Raw genomic sequence first — 23,142 nt, forward strand, 5'->3', positions numbered from 1 at the left:
TAGCCTATAGGAGTTCCTGATGTTAAATGATGTGAACACACAGCTCTTGTGTAAAGCTTGAGGTTATTTCTTTTATATTCTTTGTGAATGTGATACTTCCAAGGCGCAGTCAGGATAGAAATCATCCTAGGCATAAATCCTTCTTAGGAAAAACTGTGTGTGTAGGCAATCCACGGGGTCTGATTAAGGCAACTTTTTTTTAGTAATTCAAAGAAAAATCATTGCAAAAAGCATCCATAGAAGATCTACACCATATCTGAAATATCTGATACACATGTTTTATATTCACACAAGTAATTTTCATACTCGGGCACTCGACCTTTCTTCTTGAAAGACATACACAAATCCTTGCAAAAAAAAAAGTTAGATCTCATAAAATAATTTTTATTATGATAATTAGCAAGAAGAGATGCAAATGCTCAACACTAAGAGAGACTGACAAACAGGTTTAAGAAGTGAAAACAACCCAAGAGGAGTTTATATTATGGTCAGTGCTTTCCAAATAGACATTTATAAATTCTCAGCATCAGGGGATCCAGCACTTAGCCTGAAAGAAACGTAAATAATGAATAAGGCTTTCTTGCCCCTCATGGACTTTAAAAAATGCAGAAGTGCCAAAATCCTAGTTACAGGTAACCCAGCACACCAAAGAGAGTGTTAGTTCAGCCCTGCCAAAACTGCCTTATGCTCATGCTCGAAGTGGAACTTTGGGGCCCATTAACTCGGAAAGGCCCTTCATTACCAAACTTCTGCTAGAATTCTTGGCACATTGCCTGCCCATGTTCCCCCCAGCCTCCCTCCCGTCTCCCCGATCCTCTCATCGCTGTTATCTGTAAATACTGTCTTTTGTGTCACCCCTCCAAATACCTCCTCCTCGAGATCCACCCCACTCCTCACCCATATTCATCCCAAATCCTAAGTAGTAGTTCTCTATCCAGCACACATAGGAGTCAGTTGGGAGACTTTTTAAAAAAGGACTTGTTTCAGGGTTCCAGCCCAAAGGTTCTGATCTGATCCGTGTAGGTACTGAGTTTGGTGTTTGTTTGTTTGAGCACTGTGTTATTATACTGTGCAACTAAGGTTATAAACTACTGTACTAAACAATGTCCGAGGTCTTTCTGGCACTTTAATTCTACTGAGGGCAAACTTTCCTATATCCTCAAATTAGTTTCTCACCCATACGTTCACCTGCTCACATTACCTGTAACTGGATCTCCCAACTAATATGTGTCTCCCACAGTCTCTGCAGTAAAGACCACACCCCTAACTAACCAAGAGGGAAAGTTTCAGTACTTCTCATACCGCTGACTATTTCTGGGGCATTGATCTACTCCTGGGCGGGCTTTTCTGTTTATTATTCTTTAATCTGTTACTCCGTGATTCATTACCCAAGTCAGTTCCTCAGTACAAATTTCCATCCTAGCAGTACCTGCCTCTTGCTCTTTCTTTCCACTCCTTTTATTCCCTCATCCTCTTAAATTCAGGGCCATCTCATATTCATAGTTCTTTTGCTCAACTGTATTCTACTAACATTCCTGTCATTCTGCACTGCCTATCCTCCAGTGTGCGTGCTCTTCATCCACAGTAGGAACTGCAATCTCCACCAGCCGAGATCTCCACCAGTGAAAGCATCTGACCTTGCATCTCTCTTCCACAAGGTACACGTAAGCTGCTCTCTGTTTTGAAGAAAGACCTGCCTCAACCTTCCCTGGTCTCCTGCTCCACGAACATTCATCTGCTCTTACCCGTATCTCCAGGGAGCTTACTTCCACTCAGAAATCTTTTGCCATCTAAAGCTGCTGCAGGTTTTTCTGATTTCCATGGCTACAGATGACCTCCAATGAACAGGCCCTCCAGTTCTGCTTCCAGGCTATTGAGTTTCTCTAAAATAAATTATAAATTTCTGATCGAGTATATTATACCCTCAAGACATCTGCCCTAAGCTATAGCTCTCTTGCTTCTGCGCAGTCCTTTTCTGTATCTCTCCTTGACTCAAGAGATTTCACATATTTCTTCCAAGCCTCTCCACTCTTCCCAAATCCCTGGCAGTACCACAGCTCCTTCATGGTTGCTGTGGCCTAATGCCTATGGTATCAGCCAAGGGACACTCCCTCAGCTGCTGTTCTTTACTTTGCAGACCTTTTCTTTCAACCTCTTCTCAACTAGTTTGAGCTCTGATGGAAAAGAACTCTACTTTCTTATTGGGACTTTAATCCAACTTCTCCACCACGTCTGTCTCCAGCTTAGCAAGCGATGCCTGGAGGTGGGTCTCCCCAGACTTGATATTTTCTTAGAGTTACTGCTGTGGACTGGGAAGTCTTTCTGAATTGCAGAAATCCTCACAGAGGGTTGGACAAGGAGCTGAGAGGGGAGCCCAATGCAGCACTCATTCTTAGGGGCTGGAACTACACAGTTTGGAGAGCTGTTAGAGAAAGACCAGCCCAGTGTTTGGATCTGAACATGCTGGGAATATTAAATCTCACTTTTTGTCACACTATCCATGTGGATGGGGAAGAAGTTAAAGGAAACACCACGTCAGTCTGTCTCCGCAGTCCTGATGCATTCTTTCATCTTCCCACCCACCTCTTTGAATTTGGCAGCTTTTATGACAGTTTCCCTGAGTTTTGTTAAAACCTGGAAGCAAAACTGGTCACCTCAAATTTAAAAGCTGTACTTCGCAACATGGAAATATTAATATTGAATTAGAATGCTGGCAGAGACTGTTGGAGTAAAAGTCAAGGTTGCTGGGAGATGGTGGAATTCTTTTATGTACCTTTCAGATGGTGTGTGTTTGTTTTTTTCTCCCCATTCATGTGTTGGAAGGACAAGTGGGAGCACTGTGGGAGCCGAGTTCATGTACAGATATGAAGGTGCTAAGAATTGTGAGAATAGTTTAGGACCACTTCTGTTCCCAAATAGAGAGGTCACATCTATCGAAAAGATTGAGTTGGGTATGTCACAGCTTTTCTCTTTGCCTTCTCTTTAGGTGATTAGAGCAATATTGGTATTTTCCTTTCATTTTTTCGAAGGCTTAAATCCTAATATAAATAGACCAGAAGTTAATAGAGAGCAAGGTTATATAGGGGTAAGTTTAAAAACACTACAGGGAGAAACATACATCAGTGTCAACGTAAGTGATTTCTGTCCCACTATCCTAGGAGTGCGATTCTGACTGTCCTTTCCTAATAAAGAGGTTTATAAAAAACTCTGAACCTAAAAGGGGAGTTATTTGCATATAATATGGGCAGTCTCATGTATCATACATACAATCATGTAAATTGAATTTCTGACAAATGTATATGCGATACGATCCAAATGATGTGTACCATGCTTTATGTGGTCATTTGTCATGGAAGAGAGTTGTCTTTGTATTACTTCAGTAATCACATACCCTAATCCAGGCTGTAACACAGTAACTCTGTGAAAGATCATATTATGTGAAAAGATAAGAGAAAAATGAAAGAAACACTGAAAATGAAAGTCGGAAATCTAGTTGATAACTGTGTGACCCTCAGTTTCTCAGGGCAGTCATAAGATAGTCAGAGGTAGCCGTTAAAAGATTTTATTTCATCCTGCCACCTGGTGCTTCCTCACTGATGCTCTGATGTCCCCTCCATGACCAGATGTGACCCTGCTGAACCCAGAACACCTCACCCTTGCCTCTTCTGGGCCAACGAAGGCTGGCCCTCCATTGGGTTGGCCCCATTAGCCATATCTTTTCATTCACTTCCCTCCAACCACCTTAAAACTAGTGTGGCCTACATTTCATATTTTCAGGACCATGGTCTCTGAAATTAATATATTGGGACATGTTGTTCAGCTGCTAAGCTGTGTCTGACTCTTTCCAGCCCGAAGGACTGCCACATGCCAGACTTCCTTGTCCTTCACTGTCTCCCGGAGTTTGCTCTAACTCATGTCCATTGAGTCAGTGATACCATCCAACCATCTCTTCCTCTGTCTTCCCCTTCTCCTCTTGCCCTCAGTCTTTCCCACTGTCAGGATCTTTTCCAATGAGTTGGCTCTTCACATCAGGTGGCCAAATCATTGAAACTTCAGCATCAGTCCTTCCAGTGAATATTCAGGACTAATTTTCTTTAGGATCGACTGGTTTGATCTCTTTGCTGTCCAGGGGCCTCTTAAGAGTCTTCTCCAGCACCACAACTCGAAAGCATCAGTTCTTCAGGGGTGCTCAGTCTTCTTTATGGTCCAACTCTTACATTCCTACATGATTACTGGACAATCCATAGCTTTAACTATACGGACCTTTGTCAGCAAAGTGATGTCCCTTCCTTTTAATACACGGTCTAGGTTTGTCATGGCTTTTCTTCCAAGGAGCAAGCATCTTTTAATTTCGTGGCTGCAATCACCATTCACATTGATTTTGGACCCTAAGAAATTAAAATTTGCCACTGTATCCCCTTTTTCCCCATCTATCTGCCATGAAGTGATGGGACCAGATGCCATGATCTTAGTTTTCTGAATGTTGAATTTAAAGCCAGCTTTTTCACTCTTCTCTTTCACCCTCATCAAAAGGCTCTTTAGTTTCACTTCGCTTTCTGCCATTAGAGTGGTATCACATGCATATCTGAGGTTGTTGATATTCTTCCTGGGAATCTTGATTTCAGCTGGTGATTAATCCAGCCCAGCATTTCACATGATGTACTCTGCATAGAAGTTAAATAAGCAGGGTAACAATATACAGCCTTGATATACTCCTTTCCCAATTTTGAATCAGTCTGTTGTTTCATGTCCTTTTCTAACTGTTGCTACTTGGCCTGCATATAACTTTCTCAGGAGACAGGTAAGGTGGTCTGATATTCTCATCTCTTTAAGAATTTTTCACAGTTTATTGTAATCCACACAGCCAAAGGCTTTAACATAGTAAATGAAGTAAAAGTAGATCTTTTTCTGGAATTCTCTTGCTTTTTCTATGATCCTACAGACATTGGAAATTTGATCTCTGGTTCCTCTGCCTTTTCTAAATCCTGTTTACAAATCTGAAAGTTCTTGGTTCATATACCGTTGAAGCCTAGCTTGAGGGATATTGAGTATTTCCTTGCTAGCAGGTGAAATGAGTGAATTGTATGGCAGTTTGAACATTCTTTGGCATTGCCTTTCTTTGGGATTGGAATGAAAACTGATCATATCCAGCTCTGTGACCACTGCTGAGTTTTCCAAATTTGCTGACATATTGAGTGCAGCACTTTAACAGCATTATCTTTTAGAATTTGAAAAAGCTCAGCTGGAATTCCATCACCTCCACTAGCTTTGTAGTAATGCTTCCTAAGTTCCACTTGACTTCAAACACTCCAGCATGTCAGGCTCTAGGTGAGTGACCACACCATTGTGGTTATCTGGGTCATTCTTATAGTTCTTCTGTGTATTCTTGTCACCCCTTCTAAATCTCTTTTGCTTCTGATAGGTCCTTGCCATTTCTGTCCTTATTGTGCCCATCTTTGCATGAAATGGCTTCCCTGGTGGCTCAGATGGTAAAGTGTCTGCCTCCAGTGCTGGAGACCAAGGTTTGATCCCTGGGTCGGGAAGCTCCTCTGGAGAAGGAAATGGCAACCCACTCCAGTACTCTTGCCTGGAAAATTCCATGGATGGAGGAGCCTAGTAGGCTACAGTCTATGGGGTTGCAAAGAGTCGGACACTGAGTGACTTCACTTTCTTTCTTTTGCATGAAATGTTTCCTTGGTATCTCTTGAAGAGATCTCTAGTGTTTCCCATTGTGTTGTTTTCTTCTATTTCTTTGCATTGTTCACTTAAGAAGGCTTTCTTATCTCTCCTTGGTATTCTCTTTCATTCAGTTAGGTATATCTTTCCCTTTTTCCTATGCCTTTTGCTTCTTTTCCTTTCTCAGCTATTATTAAGGCCTCTTCTTACAACTACTTTGCCTTCTTGCATTTCTTTCTCTTGAAGATGGTTTTGGTCACTACCTCCTACACAATGTTACGAACCTCCATCCATCGTTCTTCAGGCATTCTATCTACCAGATCTCATCCCTTGAATCTACTGGTCACCTCCACTGTATAATAAGGGAGTTTATTTTAGTCATACCTCAATGGTCTAGTGGTGTTCCCTGCTTTCTTCAATATAAGCCTGTATTTTGCAATGAGGGGTTGATAATTTGAGCCATAGTCAGCTCCAGGTCTTATTTTTTTTTTTTTTTTTAATTAGTTGGGGGCTAATTACTTCACAACATTTCAGTGGGTTTTGTCATACATTGATATGAATCAGCCATGGATTTACACGTATTCCCCATCCCGATCCCCACTCCCACCTCCCTCTCCACCCAATTCCTCTGGGTCTTCCCAGTGCACCAGGCCGGAGCACTTGTCTCATGCATCCCACCTGGGCTGGTGATCTGTTTCACCATAGATAGTATACATGCTGTTCTTTTGAAATATCCCACCCTCGCCTTCTCCCACAGAGTTCAAAAGTCTGTTCTGTATTTCTGTGTCTCTTTTTCTGTTTTGCATATAGGGTTATCGTTACCATCTTTCTAAATTCCATATATATGTGTTAGTATGCTGTAATGTTCTTTATCTTTCTGGCTTACTTCACTCTGTATAAGGGGCTCCAGCTTCATCCATCTCATTAGGACTGGTTCAAATGAATTCTTTTTAATAGCTGAGTAATATTCCATGGTGTATATGTACCACAGCTTCCTTATCCATTCATCTGCTGATGGGCATCTAGGTTGCTTCCATGTCCTGGCTATTATAAACAGTGCTGCGATGAACATTGGGGCGCACGTGTCTCTTTCAGATCTGGTTTCCTCAGTGTGTATGCCCAGAAGTGGGATTGCTGGGTCATATGGCAGTTCTGTTTCCAGTTTTTTAAGAAATCTCCACACTGTTTTCCATAGCGGCTGTACTAGTTTGCATTCCCACCAACAGTGTAAGAGGGTTCCCTTTTGGATAGCAGCCATCCTGACTGGCGTGTAATGGTACCTCATTGTGGTTTTGATTTGCATTTCTCTGATAATGAGTGATGTTGAGCATCTTTTCATGTGTTTGTTAGCCATCTGTATGTCTTCTTTGGAGAAATGTCTGTTTAGTTCTTTGGCCCATTTTTTGATTGGGTCATTTATTTTTCTGGAATTGAGCTTCAGGAGTTGCTTATATATTTTTGAGATTAATCCTTTGTCTGTTTCTTGATTTGCTATTATTTTCTCCCAATCTGAGGGCTGTCTTTTCACCTTACTTATAGTTTCCTTTGTAGTGCAAAAGCTTTTAAGTTTCATTAGGTCCCATTTGTTTAGTTTTGCTTTTATTTCCAATATTCTGGGAGGTGGGTCATAGAGGATCTTGCTGTGATTTATGTCGGAGAGTGTTTTGCCTATGTTCTCCTCTAGGAGTTTTATAGTTTCTGGTCTTACATTTAGATCTTTAATCCATTTTGAGTTTATTTTTGTGGATGGTGTTAGAAAGTGTTCTAGTTTCATTCTTTTACAAGTGGTTGACCAGTTTTCCCAGCACCACTTGTTAAAGAGGTTGTCTTTTTTCCATTGTATATCCTTGCCTCCTTTGTCAAAGATAAGGTGTCCATAGGTTCGTGAATTTATCTCTGGGCTTTCTATTCTGTTCCATTGATCTGTATTTCTGTCTTTGTGCCAGTACCATACTGTCTTGATGACTGTGGCTTTGTAGTAGAGTCTGAAGTCAGGCAGGTTGATTCCTCCAGTTCCATTCTTCTTTCTCAAGATTACTTTGGCTATTCGAGGTTTTTTGTATTTCCCTACAAATTGTGAAAGTCTTTGGTCTAGTTCTGTGAAAAATACCGTTGGTAGCTTGATAGGGATTGCATTGAATCTATGGATTGCTTTGGGTAGAATAGCCATTTTGACAATATTGATTCTTCCAATCCATGAACACGGTATGTTTCTCCATCTGTTTGTGTCCTCTTTGATTTCTTTCATCAGTGTTTTATAGTTTTCTCTGTATAGGTCTTTTGTTTCTTTAGGTAGATATACTCCTAAGTATTTTATTCTTTTTGTTGCAATGGTGAATGGTATTGTTTCCTTAATTTCTCTGTTTTTTCATTGTTAGTATATAGGAATGCAAGGGATTTCTGTGTGTTAATTTTATATCCTGCAACTTTACTATATTCATTGATTAGCTCTAGTAATTTTCTGGTGGAGTCTTTAGGGTTTTCTATGTAGAGGATCATGTCATCTGCAAACAGTGAGAGTTTCACTTCTTCTTTTCCTATCTGGATTCCTTTTACTTCTTTTTCTGCTCTGATTGCTGTGGCCAAAACTTCCAACACTATGTTGAATAGTAGTGGTGAGAGTGGGCATCCTTGTCTTGTTCCTGATTTCAAGGGGAAATGCTTTCAACTTTTCACCATTGAGGGTGATGCTTGCTGTGGGTTTGTCATATATAGCTTTTATTATGTTGAGGTATGTTCCTTCTATTCCTGCTTTTTGGAGAGTTTTAATCATAAATGAGTGTTGAATTTTGTCAAAGGCTTTCTCTGCATCTATTGAGATAATCATATGGTTTTTATCTTTCAATTTGTTAATGTGGTGTATTACATTGATTGATTTGCGGATATTAAAGAATCCTTGCATTCCTGGGATAAAGCCCACTTGGTCATGGTGTATGATTTTTTTAATATGTTGTTGGATTCTGTTTGCTAGAATTTTGTTAAGGATTTTTGCATCTATGTTCATCAGTGATATTGGCCTGTAGTTTCCTTTTTTTGTGGCATCTTTGTCTGGTTTTGGAATTAGGGTGATGGTGGTCTTATTTTTACTAACTGTATAGAGTTTCTCCATCTTTGGCAGCAAAAACACAATCAATCTGCTTTCAGTACTGACCATCTGGTGATGTCCATGTGTAGAATCATCTCTTGTGTTGTTGGAAGAGGGTTTTGCTATGACCAGAACATTCTCTTGGCAAAACTCTGTGAGCCTTTGCCCTGCTTCATTTTGTACTCCAAGGCCAAACTTACCTGTTACTCCAGGTATCTCTTGACTGCCTACTTTTGCATTCTAATCCTCTGTTATGAAAAGGTTATCTCTTTAGGGTGTTAGTTCTAGAAGATGATTTATGTCTTCATAGAATTGTTCAAGTTCAGCTTCTTTGGTATTAGTGGATGGGGCACAGACTTGGATTACTATGATGTTGAATGGTTTGCTGGGAAACGAACCAGGATCATTCTGTCATTTTTGAGACTGCATCCAAGTACTACATTTTGGACTCTTGTTGACTATGAGGGCTACTCCATTTCTTCCAAGGGATTCTTGCCCACAGTAGTAGATATAATGGTCATCTGAATTAAATTTGCCTATTCTTATCTATTTTAGTTCACTGATTCCTAACATGTTGATGTTCACTCTTGCCAACTCTTGCTTGACCACGTCCCATTTACCTTAATTCAGGGGACCTAAAATTCCAGGTTTCTATGCAATATTGTTTTTTTAATAGCATTGGACTTTACTTTCACCACCAGGCACATCATTTTTTCTGGAGCTATTTCTCTGCTCTTCCCTAGTTGCATATTGGACACCTACCAACCTAGGGGGCTTATCTTCCAGTGTCATATCTTTTGCCTTTTCATACTGTTCATAGGGTTCTTGAAGCAAGAATACTGAAGTGGTTTGCCATTCCCTTCTCCAGTGGACCACGTTCTGTCAGAACTCTCTGCCATAACCCATCCGTCTTGGGTGGCCCTGAATGGCATGGCTTATAGCCTCATTGAGTTACACAAGGCTGTGATCCATGTGATCATTTTGGTTAGCTTTCTGTGATTGTGGTTTTCATTCTGGAGGCTGTGGGAATGTAGTTCTTGCTTCTTTTGTCTGTTCTCTGATGCATGAAGATAAGAGACTTGTACAAGCTTCCTGATGGGAGGGACTGGCTGTGGGGAAAACTGGGTCTTGCTCTGATGGGTATGGCCATGCTTGGTAAATCTTTAATTTTCCAATTCGTCCATGTAATACATGCATTAGATAATGACAACAAGTGTGTTTTCTCTGCTTGGTGTGTGGAAGGAAGTGTAGGGTCAAAAGAAAGCTTAAGTCAGGCTGACTCACATGACTGGTCCCGCCCCTCATCACCTGGTCACGGAATTTGACCTCTGTGGTATGTCACTCGGTCTGTATCAGGGACCCTTAAGGGAGTCAAGGAGACTCCCGTAAGTTTCCTGGCACAAAATAGTCACTTGATAATGTTAATTGTCCCTAGGTGGGCATTTAGATTATAATGGCATTTTGAAGATAATGGCTCAGAGAAGATATTAACTGTAATTGTGATCTAATTGTGTGTGAGTGTCAGGTTTGGTAGCAGGGTGGTTGGTCAGCTACTTAGGGACCGGTTTCTTTTTGGTGTCTCCAAGTTAACTTGGTAACTCCAAGTTACTGAAATGACCTGCAAAGTGGAATTTATGTTTGAGAGAGGGGGAGGAAAGAGAGAAGAGGAAGTATAAGTTGTGGAAGATGGAAGGTTCAGAACCTGTGAGGGTGTTACCTTAGGTGGCAAAGGAGACATTACAAGTATTGTTCTAAGTACAGACCCAGAGATGGGGAGATTAGCCTAAATTATCAGGACGGGTCTGATCTAATTACTGAGTGGCTAAAAGTGGGGAACCTTTTCCAGCTATGGTCAAAGGGAGACATGACCCTGGAAGAAGGAGCAGAGATATGCCATTGCTGGCTTTGAAGGAGGAGGAAGGGAACCATAAGCCAAAGAATGTGGGCAACTCTGGAAGATGGAAAAGACAAAAAAAGCAAATTCTTCCATAGAGCTTCCAGAAATGCAAGCAGCCTTACCACCACATTGATTTTATTGCAGCGGGACCTGCCTCAGACTTCGGGCCCACAGAAATGTAAGGAAACAATTTGTGTTATTTAGGTCACTAGTGAAAGTCTTAGCTGCTCAGTCATGTCCAACTCTTTGCAACCCCATGGACTATAGCCTGCCAGGCTGCTCTGTCCATGGAATTCTGGCAAGAATACTGGGGGCGGGGGAGGGGGGGTGGGGGCGGTAGCCATGCCCTCCTCCAGGGGATCTTCCCAACCTCAGAGATCAAACCCGGGTATCCTACATTGCAAGTGGACTCTTCACTGTCTAAGCCACCAGGGAAGCCCTTAAATACTAAGCTTCTAGTAATTTATTATTGCAGCAAACAAGAAACTAAATGTTCAAGGGTGAAAAGAAATACAAGATGGCTCCAGAAGTTTTAGAACAACCTATAAAGTTATCCCTAATACATAGATATGTGAGACCAACTTTCCCTTAGAAATAAGCCCAGAGGTAGATGAGCAACATGGCCACTTCCTTGAGCGCTGCCCTGAAGCATTTTCTTTAAGGGTGTCACAAACCGGCTGGACCGGGCAGCTGGAAGTGGCAGCTCAGACCAGGCGTCTGTGGCCACAGCAGCTGCGGGAGCAGCAGGCAGAGCCCAGAAATGAGGCGACTTGACGGGAAGTGTGTGCATGTGGTCACCCGAATCCAACCTTGTTATTATTAGGGACGAGGCATGGCAGACAGACTCGGGGGGGAGCGCAGGGCTCCCCGGCGTGCTCACAGGCGGGGCAGCAGTGACCCGAGGCGGGCGGGGGATGCCGGCTGACGCTCAGATGCTCCCTCCGCCGGCTCTGCAGCCGGAGGAGAAGGCGGCCCGCGGGGAGCCGCGCTTGGTGTCCCTAGAAAGCTGGCAGGGCACGGGGGAGGGGGCAGCCCTCTGCTTCGGAAGACCCCGGGCCCGAAGGCTGGAAGGCAGAGGAGATAGCCTCGAGCAAAGAGAGAAGAGTCCTCCTCCCTGGATGACAGGGGTCGGTTCCCGCACAGGATGGAGGAGTGAATAGGACCAAGGCGGGCTGCATCAAAGCTGATGAAGATGGGATTTTTAAAAACAGCAGGCAGCACAGTCCTTGAGGGCTTGTCTTTGCAGCTTCACTGTATGTGGGGCTCTGAACACCTGCTGGTTCGTTCTCGGTGCCTGGGGAGCCCCGAGTCCATGTGGCAGAAGCCTGGTGAAGGTGGGGCGCAGGTCTCCAGCTGCACAACAGCCTTCCATGCCCAGTCCAGCACCCTCCCTGCAGAGAGTGTGGAGTGAGAGTCCCTCTCCATGGAGCCACAGAGCCAAACCAAAGTGGAACCTCTTGGCATGCAAGGCTGGCTGCTGCTCCATTTGCCACCCTTTGTGCTCTTGCCCTGAATGGAAATCTTAGTCATATCCCCACGAGAGCTATGTCCACCTGTCCAGGTGCCAGGCATTGCCCCCAGGCCCCTTGGCAGCTGCGACTACAGCCAATTCAGGCCTCTGCACTTCCATCTAGAATAAAGAATGTGTGGACCACTCATATCCAGACAGTACCAAGAAAGAAGCAAGACAAAATGAAGCAAAGCCTTGATCTCACCTCCTCCATCCTTCTTTTCCAGAAGAGACTTTAATGTGTTATATGGGATTTAAGTCTCATCATGTGTTCCTTCCTTCCTGAGCTATGTGCTCAGTCATTCAGTGGTCTCCAACTCTTTGCAACCCCATAGACTGTAGCCCACCAGGCTTCTCTGTCCATGGGATTTTTCAGGCAAGAATATTGGAGTGGGTTGCCATTTCCTCCTCCAGGGGATCTTCCTGACCCAGGCATTGAAACTGCATCTCTTGCATCTCCTGCATTGGCAGGCAGATTCTTTACAACTGAGCCACTTGGGAAGCCCATAAAGATTTCTAAGAAAAGGAGAGGAGAGATAAGAGAATCATTGGAGAGAAAACAGAGAGAGGGGGAAGTTAAAGGCTGGATAACCCACAAATTGGATTGGATTCCTGAGAAACTGGAGGTTAAAACAGGCGCCTTCAAGGAAGGAGGCTCAGCTTGGAGCAGTGGTGTGAGAGAGGAGGCCATGCCTTGAGCAGGACAGGGATCACAGGTGTCAGGAAGATGAGAGTGAGCACTGGGTGTGGAGGGCAAAGCCAGGGTCCCAGCTCCTCACACAGTTCCTGGTCCAAAGTCACCACTTTGCCCTAAGATCGAGACTTACCACGTTCTTGAGTGTGTACTTCCAGGTGAGGGTAGACAGCGTATCCCGGAGGCTCTCGTGTGCACTATCTGTAAGGCTGATGCTTGCCCCACTGGGAAAGACCCACAGGAGGAGGAGGAGGAACTGCAGCAGCAGGGAGGCAGGCACGGTCCAGCCCAGGAGTGATGCAGAGTGAAGAGCTGTGGCCTTAGGGACATCGAGGTTAGGAGTTGTAGGGCTCCTCCCCGAAAGCCTTCACGGGGGCAGATCCTATCTTCAAAGAGCTAGGGCGAGCTGGTTACAGGCCAGAGGGGCTCCCTTTGTATGCACAGACCTTTAAAGCAGCTTGGATTTATTGTGGCTCTTAAGTGGCCGAGAATAATGGCTTAGCATGGATAATGTCCTGGTTTAATTGGTTATTGTGAAAGCCAATTGTTTCTACCGTGGAATCCCTTGTCTCTGCCTTTCAAACAATCCCTCCCAGGCTCCCTGAATCAATACAGCCCTCACTTGGGGCTGGCGAGGTGCCCGCTTTGGGATGGCCACCACACTAGGAAGCAGCTGTCCCACAGGACTGCCCAGATCCCTGGGGTTCCAGCTCTGATGTATGGCCTCGCCCCTGCAGCACGGGGTTCACGTGTGTGTTCCTGCGGAAGGACGGGCTAGAGACTTTCTGTTGCTAACTGACCCCTGTGAGAGTCTCTCCCGGTTAAGTTGGAGGGGCAAAGATGGAACTGACAAAGGCGAGCAGAAAGTGACCCCTTCTACAGAAGCAGAGCCCCAACAAGGCACTGAGGCGGGGGTGCTGCCAGAATGGAGGACGGCCTTTGCAGAGGAAGGTGACATTTATATTTCTAAGAAAAACGAGCCTAGATGATCCGAATTCCCGTTACGGCATTTCTTTCCAAGGTCATGATATTTCTCTTAAGTCTTCCTAAATCTTTTGACCTTAAACATATTTCGTTCCTGTCCTCTTTTAAGGTGTGTGAAATATCCTGACCTTTGGGACCCCAGAGCAGCCTGAGACCTGAAAGAAGCTGTCTTAGAGTTTAGCACAGTGTTGCGGTTACATGTCTTGTCTGTCGGTCTTCCTCCAACCAAGGTTCGCGAGTGTGGTTTGAGGCCGGGACAGAGGCTCACTTGTCTGTATGTCCCAGAGCCTGGCGTGGTTCCTGGCAGGCGTACTGAATGAGTGCTCCCAGGAAGGATTGAGTGCTCCTCATTCAGAAGAAGAGGAAAGCATGCAACTCTAAAACTGTTATCTTATTTATTCACATATCTGTTATTGTTATGTTCTCATACTTCTTCATTATCATACATACAATAACCAAAATGATTTCATGCAGAAGAAATTCAGAGAATTTTTAAAATATAAGTTGTATTCATATTAAGTGGGATCAGATAAAAAATATCTGAAACTCTGACAGCTAAACCATAACAGTATGAAACAAAACCCTGATTACCGTATCCACTGGGCTTGCCTCTTCTGTTCTCTGACATAACATTTATATATGGGAATTGCTGTAGGTGGCAAATGGTCTCTGTCTCATGTGTGCCTTTAGATGATTTTAGTTTTCAAGGAGTTGCTTTATTTATTGATTGCAATATCTTTAATTCACACCTTAATATTTTTCATTTGCACTTTGGATATTTTCTTCTCCTTTATTTTGTTGTGTTCTTTTGAAGTTGCACAACCTGGGTATGATGATACCAGTTGCTACTTTTCAAAAGGTGAAAAATGAAAGTGAAGGTCACTCAGTGGTGTCCAGCTCTTTGTGACACCATGGACTACATGGTCCATGGAATTCTCCAGGCCAGAATACTGGAGTGGGTAGCTGTTTCTTCTCCAGCCAAAAAATGTTAAATTTACCGAATCATTTACTCCTGGGCTGATTTCTCCCAGAGTTCTAGTGGAGGGACAGCTGCCCCCACCAGCAGTCTCCAAAATGGGCTTCTCAGCCCCAGGCCAGTGAGACTTTGGGCACAAAAATAGACAGTATGGGGACGTCTGTGTCTGTTCATCGCAGCTCATCCTTTTAACTTTAGATATATTTTATAACATATTAACATACTGATGTGTTAACATACGTATTATATATTTGTACAGAAACATAAAATGCAAGCTCAGTGTTTTGACTGATGGTGTATGCAGTCAAAGATGTTCAGAAACCTTGCTCCAAGCAGGGGTGTGTCCTGGTGGGCAGTTCATCTCTCACCAGGGTTCCTGTTCAACTGAACAGGTCAGAATAGACAGGTTCCTCTCAGCTGTGGGTAGCAGCCTTGTGTCACTCCTGGTTAGTGGAGAGGTGGAGAAAGCAGCAGTGTGAAGAGGGTGTGTTCTCTGGCACCATATTCTTTAAAATGGCCTCTTACCTAGTGCTTCCTCTCAAAAGAGGGCTGGCACCAACCCAGTCTCTTTCCTCACTGGGAGAGCTCTTTACCTTGAGATTCAAGGTCAATGCCGAACAAGCCAAAGACTGAGCTTTGTCCTCGGGCTGCCTCCTACTCAGACCCTGCAGTCAAAATGTGGTACTGTTATTAGATTTTTTGACCTCAAGGTCATGACCAGTAGGCAGTTTAGGTTTTTTACCAGTGGTCCTCCCTGCCAAGAAAGCTGATCATGTTCTCCATCTCGTCTGACAATCCATGTTGATTGTAGGAATGGGGTGTGGATTATACATTGTTGGGTACAATTACCTCCTGGAATACAATGCATCTTCTTCTAGACATCCCAGGGAGATAATCTGGACATAATGAAGATCTATAGTAATCAGATAATTACTATCGATTGCTCTTTAGATGTCTTGATGAGGTAATTAGGGTGTACTGGAAAGAAGCTAAAACTGATTGATTGGCATGACCGTAATCGCAAAGATTTCTAATTATGTTGCTTTTCTTCTAATGGCTTATAAACAAACATCATTTTAGCTTTAGAATTTGTCAGGTGCCAGGTTCACCGGGAACGTCAGCCTTCTCTATTATGCTAACTAGACACTGAACATGATCAACATAGGCTCATTATGCCTTCCTGCTGAAGCAGAAGAAACTGCAGTTAACTCTCACTTTTCTTACGCGTCTTCATTTCCACATGGCCAGATTCTGGTTGCGGAATGGCATGTGAAGTGTGGTGGGAGGGTGTTCCGTGGGGAGTGTGTGTGACTCTGGACTGAGCCGATCTGGGGCCCTACAGGGGACCCTTCGAGCCTGCCACAGCCGAGCCAGGGCAGTGACGCAGGAGGTCTGTTGGGGGGCTGCTTGCTTAGGCTCCTGTCACAAGTAATAGCTGCTCATCGGCCACCAAGGCTGAATATGCTCAACACTGAAGCTCTCAAGCAGCTAGCCCCCGCCCATCTGTGTCAATGTGCTATTACTTCATCTCTTCCATTACTCACTAATTAGAGGAGTCCCTGCCGGAGACCACATTCCACATTACCCTAACATTCCCTCCATAACATACCTCATAGCACCTTTCAGCAGCTTGCGTTGTACAGAATAGTGACCTGACTCAAAGATGATGGATGCTAAGAACCACTAAAGGAGCAGTTTGAGATGAGCTGTTTGCATCTAATCAATGATGTGGGTAAGCTCTGCACTTACTGGACTATAGTTTTCCACTGTGACCATCTTATCTGTGCAGGAATAGTTTCCCTATATGTGTGTGTGGCATGGGGCCTGACTGATTACCTGCATTATCAGACTCCAGCTTTCAGATGACATCTCACCAACGAAGAAAGTCAGATTTTGTTTTTATATTGCTACAAAATTCATTATTACCTGAACCCGGAAAAGGGGCCATAAATGCCTGTGTATTTGCGCTACTAAAACAGTTAAAGCTTGAGGGGAACAAAATGCACAGGGATAGTTCCGACAGCAGAAGAGACTCAGGATATTTTATTCATTGGTAACTTATGGTTTGCTGATGTTTGGATAATTGCAGCTGTAGTTGGAAATGCTTCATTTACTCCCATTAATGAGCTTGAGGAGTGGAAGTAGATACAGAGTTTATCTTGATGTTATATATTTATGGCATAAGAAAAGTTACATAGCAAATTTTTTAATCAGCCATGGGTCTTGAAAAATGAGGTGACTTTTTAAAAAAATTTAATCTGAGTGACTATTTAGGTCAATATTTGGTGCTGGAAAATCCTCCTGATCTGTATACTTTTCTCAAATAGAATATTTAATGAGCCTGTTTTAATTTTTTGATACATAGGAATTGTGCAATGGATAATTGTAAACAGAAATTGTCTTACTGTAGGTAAGGAAACTAAAAAAGATAGGAAGGGTGCGCAAAACACATTCCAGATTTTTAATTGTTGGCTGGTGTTAACCAATCCAAGATGTGGTTTGTTTTCTAGTTATTTGCCCTTTTCCCTAAAAGTTCATTGAAAATCTACTTTCTTACCTGTTTATATTTCTGCCTGTGTTTTCTTTTATTGGAGTTCTCCCCATTTGGGGCCCTGATTGTTATTTCCCTGTATCTGATTAAATATCCCGTTTGTCTGTTGGGAAGTGCAGACTGTACCGAGCTGCACAAGTGTGTGGTGGCTTGTTGACTGTCCATGGTCCATGGGGACCATCCCATGCAAACTGGCCAGCGCCTCTGCTGGAGGGTCTCAAGGCTGGAGGGGGAGGTCCTGTGTTGCACAGTTAGGTGTGGGGGCGGGGGGCAGAATGAGGAAGATACCACAGAAGTGATGCCAGTCAATCAATTTGCTTTTGGTTTGGGGCATGTCATTGCAGGAAGTTTTGCAGCTCGAGCGACAGATGGGAGGACAGCTCCTAGAAGAACCTAAGGCTCTTCACTTTAAAGGCAGCACCCACAACCTGCGCCTATCCATTCACGATATTGCCCATTCCCTCTGGAAGAGCAAGTTACTGGCCAAATATCAGGTAAGGTTCCCAAGATGAACTGAAGGCTTGGGGACATCTCCAAGAAAGAGAACTGGAATGATTTAGACAGAAGCTATTCCATTCCTTAAAAGTAATCTTACTTCGGTACTCCTCCAAAATAGTTTGGGGTTATTTAGGATTTCCAAAAAATACTGTAGATGTACTGGAGGAAATGCTCTTAATTGTTTCAGGTAAGTGTACTGTAGTTTTACTTTCAATAAATAAGACCTCAAGTCCATCATTTCTATTCATTTTCAGAGTAATGTTAACACTGAGTTGATAAAAGGAGCCTCAAAAGCATTCATAGGAGAAAGAGAACATTGGTATCCCACATGACACAAATTAGGCTTCTGCCTGACTAGGAGAGTGCCTTTACATTGAAAACTTAGAGGAAACATCATCTTGGAAACTAGGAATAGCAAGTAAAAATAAAACCTGGGTCAGGATTTTATTAAACACCAGCATAAGAATACTGGTCCCCTCTGTATATAGCTGTATGAGGGGAAAGTAAGATTCTCCAGAGGCTTCTCATCTCCATCTCCATCAGCCAGCCCGGGCTCTCAGGAGGCTGCAATGGGATCCCTAGTCTCAGACCCCGTCCTGGGAGTCACTGACACACTTATATAAGCAGCTCACCCTTGTCTACATGCATGCACACCCAGTCCCCCATGCTGGGCTGCATCTGCACTGGTTGTTATTTCCTGATGGAAGGCCATGAATGCACTAGAAGGGATAGAGGGAAGATTTTCTGCTGCATCCTTACTCTTAGATGTCTGGTACATACACATAAATTGTGGGGGGGGGGACCTACTAGTTCACTAACAGTCTTGAGCTTTGATGGGGGCGCATGCCAGACTCTTCTGTGTAACTCAGCACTTGAGAGACTGGCTTTGACTTGCTCATTAAATCTCTCCCTTCCTTTTCCTCTCTTCTCTGATTTTGCAACTTCCATAAATCTTCCCCTTTTATGAACAGTGTTTTTGTGTGTGCAACTGTAATGGAAAATACTGTTTTAATAATAATAATGATAGTATGATATTACTTCAGGCTAAGCCTGGCTGAGTTCTCACCATCCGCCACACTCTCCTGTACTTTGATGACTGTCATCTAACCCCCTTCATTCAGGTTTTTCTTTTGCTTAGGCACAGGCTTTCGCAGATGAGGGGACAGAAAAGGTTAAGCGACGTGCCCCAAATCACCAAGTAAACAATGGGAAGGCATCTCATTTGTACTGAATTTGGCTCCAAGCCTCTGCTCTTAACCAACATGGTCTCCCATTGTGTGTCAACCTTTTTTTCCTTTATTGAAAAAAAAAGATTCTAGGATGGGCTCTGTGAGGAGATCTAGATTCATAGGAAATTATGCCTGTTAGAGGCTTGGTGCTTTTTAGGCCAGGAGCTTTCATGTGGCAGCTAATCAAGCCTCCAGTTTCCAACCTGTAGTGAGTCCTGGCTTTCCTAGTCCTGCGGAGGGCATGGGCATGAAAAGGAACTGGGTCAGTGCATCACCCTTTAGACTTCTTTGCTTTCCTCCATGATACCCTGGCAGGCAGTTCTTTTCATGGGCAGTGACTGGAGGGGAGTGGGTTTTATTTGGGGAATTGTCTAAACCTTAAAAAAAAAAAAAAAAAAACCCACTTACAGTGGCTTTTTTATAAATGACAGAAGTGGCAGGCTAGTTAGGTAAATGGGTTCTGGGGCCAAGTCCCTGGATTTGGACCTCAACTCTACCACTTACTAGCTATGGGGCTTTGAGTGAGTCCTCAGTCTTTCCTTCTGAAAAGGCAGTTGGGATATATTTGTACACAGACCACTGTGAGGAGTAAAGAAGGTACCGTAATTCACACGTGCAGTACTGTGTCCCTCATTTGTGGCTCCCCCTTTTCTGTGCTTCAGGAAATTCCTTTCTACCATATCTGGAGTGGGTCTCAGAGAAACCTCCACTGCACGTTCACTCTGGAAAGATTCAGCCTGAACACAGTGGAGCTGGTCTGCAAACTGTGTGTGCGGCAAGTGGAGGGAGAAGGGCAGATCTTCCAGCTGAACTGCACCGTGTCTGAGGTAAGAGGCACCCGTGGCTCTCAGAACGGAGAGGGATAAAGCATCTCACCGTGCACCTACGGGAAGTCCTGGGGGCCAGCTTGTTCACGAAACAGGGCTTTTAATGAACACAGGGCGATACCAATACATAAAAGTGTAATAGAGGATCCTTTTCAAAAAACAAGACTTTTGTAGTTTGTGACATGAATTTAAGGACTTCTTAGACACATCTGAACTTCAGCCATAAGGATTAATTTGTGTGCACATTCAATAACTTTCCTGAAGCATCCCCACTGTACCCTGTTCCCCTGGATCCCCCGACTCTCTTCCTGTTGGTTCTGCTTCTTTCCTCGGGATGCGCCTGCCTTTGCCCAATCGTGCGCTGCCCACCACCTCCTTTCCTTTCTTCTCCACGTTGAAAGGAGAAAGCTCTGGGTGTGCTTGCTGTCTTATACCTCACCCTCCAAACAGAAGAAGAGATGCCCCTCTCCCCAGTGTGAGAGAGGCCAGAAATAGAAGGTAAACCTACGCATCTCCCCCAGTGGCCCTCTCACTCTCTTTCTTTGCTGTGATCCTCACCCGCTTCAGGTGGGACTTTTTAGAACGTCTGTATCTCAGAAATAACAATCATCGCTGCTATTTAAAACTTCCCTGGGTGGAAAGAAAGGGCGCTCATGACCTTACTGGTTACCTGGGACCCCAGGGCTTGGAGTTAGGACAGTGGAAACCCTTCAGGCTGAAGGGACGAGAGAGGACCAGATGAAGGGGCAGCGCCTTCTGGGGCCTGCAGAACTGGGCTTGGTGGTGCTTCGTGAGCCACAGCATGGAACTGTCATCTTTTAGAACTACAGTATCTGATTTAAAAGACCCTCTCTCTCGCTGGTGAATGACATCTCACCGTGTTCGGTGTGTGTCTCTGCCTGGCGTATTTAAGGACGGTCTTCCTTAGCAAACCGCGGGGGAAAGCACATAGGCTCTGCTGCATCCTCCTTTCCCACAGCCCTCAGAGCTGCGGTCATCATTTCCTCCCGCAGTTTCATGAGACTTTTGACTCATAAACAACTTCAGTCACAGACCTCGGTGACATTCATAAGGCATGATCTCGGTGTCAGGGCGCCATGGCAACCGCCCAGCCTTCCGCCAGGCCGGCCTATCGCCTGGGCCCACAGCACCACCCCTGCTGGCTCGGGAGGGTGTTTTCACTTTCCAGGCCCAGCAGGTCTGCAAAGTTCAATAACCACCCAGCTCCGGGGACAACAAAGGCTGCGGAATTTTGGAGCGGGGCGAGGAGGTCTGCGCCTTTGATGCTTGCTTTCTGTTCAGCCTGAGCGTCGGGCTGTGTGATGAAAAGGTGGATCAGCTGCGGCCGCAAATGAAAGGGCGCCGTGCAGGGCTCTCCCCCCGCTGAGGCGACAGTGTCGCCTAGTGTGATCACAGTTTTAAGGACTTTCTTTCTTGTGCCAACAGAGAGGAAAGATGGTTTCTTTTGCAACCCGGTGGCTGTCAGCTCCGAGAGGCCCACCCTTCAAGGCCCCTCGGAGGCCTGTGACAGACAAGCACAGTGAAGAGGGGTGGGGGAGTGTGTGCAGAAAGGCCCCAAGTCAGGTGACTTTGGGGATTAGGGGGCACACTGCTGCTTTTCCTTCTGGGTCACTGAGTCCCCCGCTGTCGTTAGCATCTGAATGCGGTGCAAGCGGGCTGGTACTGACGTTGGGAGCCAGGCTGTGCGCTGGGGAACAATTGGCCCTGGAGTGCCCTGAGCCCTGGACCCTCATCAAAAGCTCGAGGTGGGGTCCCCTGTGACTGACAAGCCATAGCCACCCCCAGAAAGGGCTCCATGGGTGGTGTCTGTCTGCCGGAGGGGGCTCCTCCCTAGGGTCACATGGCAAGTTGGCGGGTGGGCGGGGGTTGCAGTGCCAGCGTCCCATCTCCCGAGAAGGAGCTGACTTTCGAGGACGGTGCCGCTCCCCCCGCGCTCCTTTCTAAAGCCACTCAAGCCCTCGGGCCTCTCCAGCCGGGTGGAGGACCTGCTGCCCCCCAGGGAGGCCCAGCAGTGCTGGACGTACACCAAGGTGATGTCAGGAGCTGGAGGGTTATTCCTCTCTGGGTGCCTTGGCCAGTGATTCCTTCCTTACCTCGAGATGAAGTGTAAGAATGAAAATGCCTGGCAGGGTATGGGGATGAATGAATGTCAAAATGTAAATGATGGTAAGAGGGTTCTTCTTAGAGGAACCAGGGAAGTAATAAAGGGGAAGGTGCCCACTGAGAGAGAAAGAAAGTAGAAGAGGAATTTCAGCGTCTTCAGGACCTTTAGTTTTAACTATAAACAAAGACATTATAACTCCTAACTGTTGACCCACAGCACCTCTGTGCCCACCAAGAACAATGTTAGCGTCCAAAGCTTCACTCTGCTAAAGCCATCCTGTCTGTTTACCTCTTCTGTTTTCTGTAATCTGTTCCAAAGGACCCTTGGGGAAATCTAGTTTTTCTAAGTGACTTCAGAAAGGGTCAGAATACAGAAGTGGAAAGTTACTTCTCCTGTGGAGTGTTGAAATGTAGGCCATAGCAGCTGTTTGGTTAATGGTGAAAAATCATATGTTTAAGAGAATCATAACGTCAAAGGCAGATGGTACCAATATCATCATAAACAATTATTGTGATAAGTGTTATGTGAGAGTAAACTCTACTTTTACCTGGAAGTAAAGGAAGAAATAATAGCAACAGAAATTAGTAGGTGAAATTTAAATGTAAATGTATATATGTATTTTTCTTTTACCTCCAAGGCTGTTGTCAGCCATCTGATAAGGGAGACAAGATGATGCCCTATCAGGGTTCTTATTTCGTCCACACAGAAATAAACAGGCTGGAGATGCAGGGTTTGAAGGCCCATGTAAAGTGCTGACGGTTCCTTATTCACCAGAAAAAGGGGAATCGTGTGGATGTGAGCACACCTTCTTCCTGAGAGCCGTGCCTGCCTCTCCCTGGCCTTCACCTTCATTACTGAACAGTGAGAAGACCCTTACCTTTAGCCACAGTTAGACAGAAGCTCTGTGGAGTGGGTCTCATCTCTCTGTATCAAGAAACATTTTCTCTCATTTCAACAAATACGAATTGAAGAGCGTCTGTACGCAAGGCACTGTCCTGAGCATCATAGGAGTTCTGGGGATGACAAAAGCAGTCTCATCTCCAAGCAGCTGGGGAAGTCAGAGGAAGTCCTCTGTAAGTACAGCCAGGGT

At 44.7% G+C, this 23,142-nt stretch overlaps 1 protein-coding gene across 4 annotated transcripts in view; it reads left to right on the plus strand.

The window, feature by feature from the left end:
- The window catches only part of UNC5C (unc-5 netrin receptor C), a 406,962-nt gene that overhangs the window by 372,791 nt on the left and 11,029 nt on the right, over positions 1-23,142 (plus strand). For all 4 annotated transcript variants that reach the window (XM_061164372.1, XM_061164373.1, XM_061164370.1 and 1 more), the window contains 2 exons: positions 17,718-17,867; positions 19,763-19,927. In XM_061164372.1, coding sequence (XP_061020355.1) covers positions 17,718-17,867; positions 19,763-19,927 — 315 coding nt within the window. The remainder of the gene's footprint in view (positions 1-17,717; positions 17,868-19,762; positions 19,928-23,142) is intronic.

Source organism: Dama dama, chromosome 17 (genome assembly GCF_033118175.1).
Source record: "Dama dama isolate Ldn47 chromosome 17, ASM3311817v1, whole genome shotgun sequence".
NCBI classification, from domain to species: domain Eukaryota; kingdom Metazoa; phylum Chordata; class Mammalia; order Artiodactyla; family Cervidae; genus Dama; species Dama dama.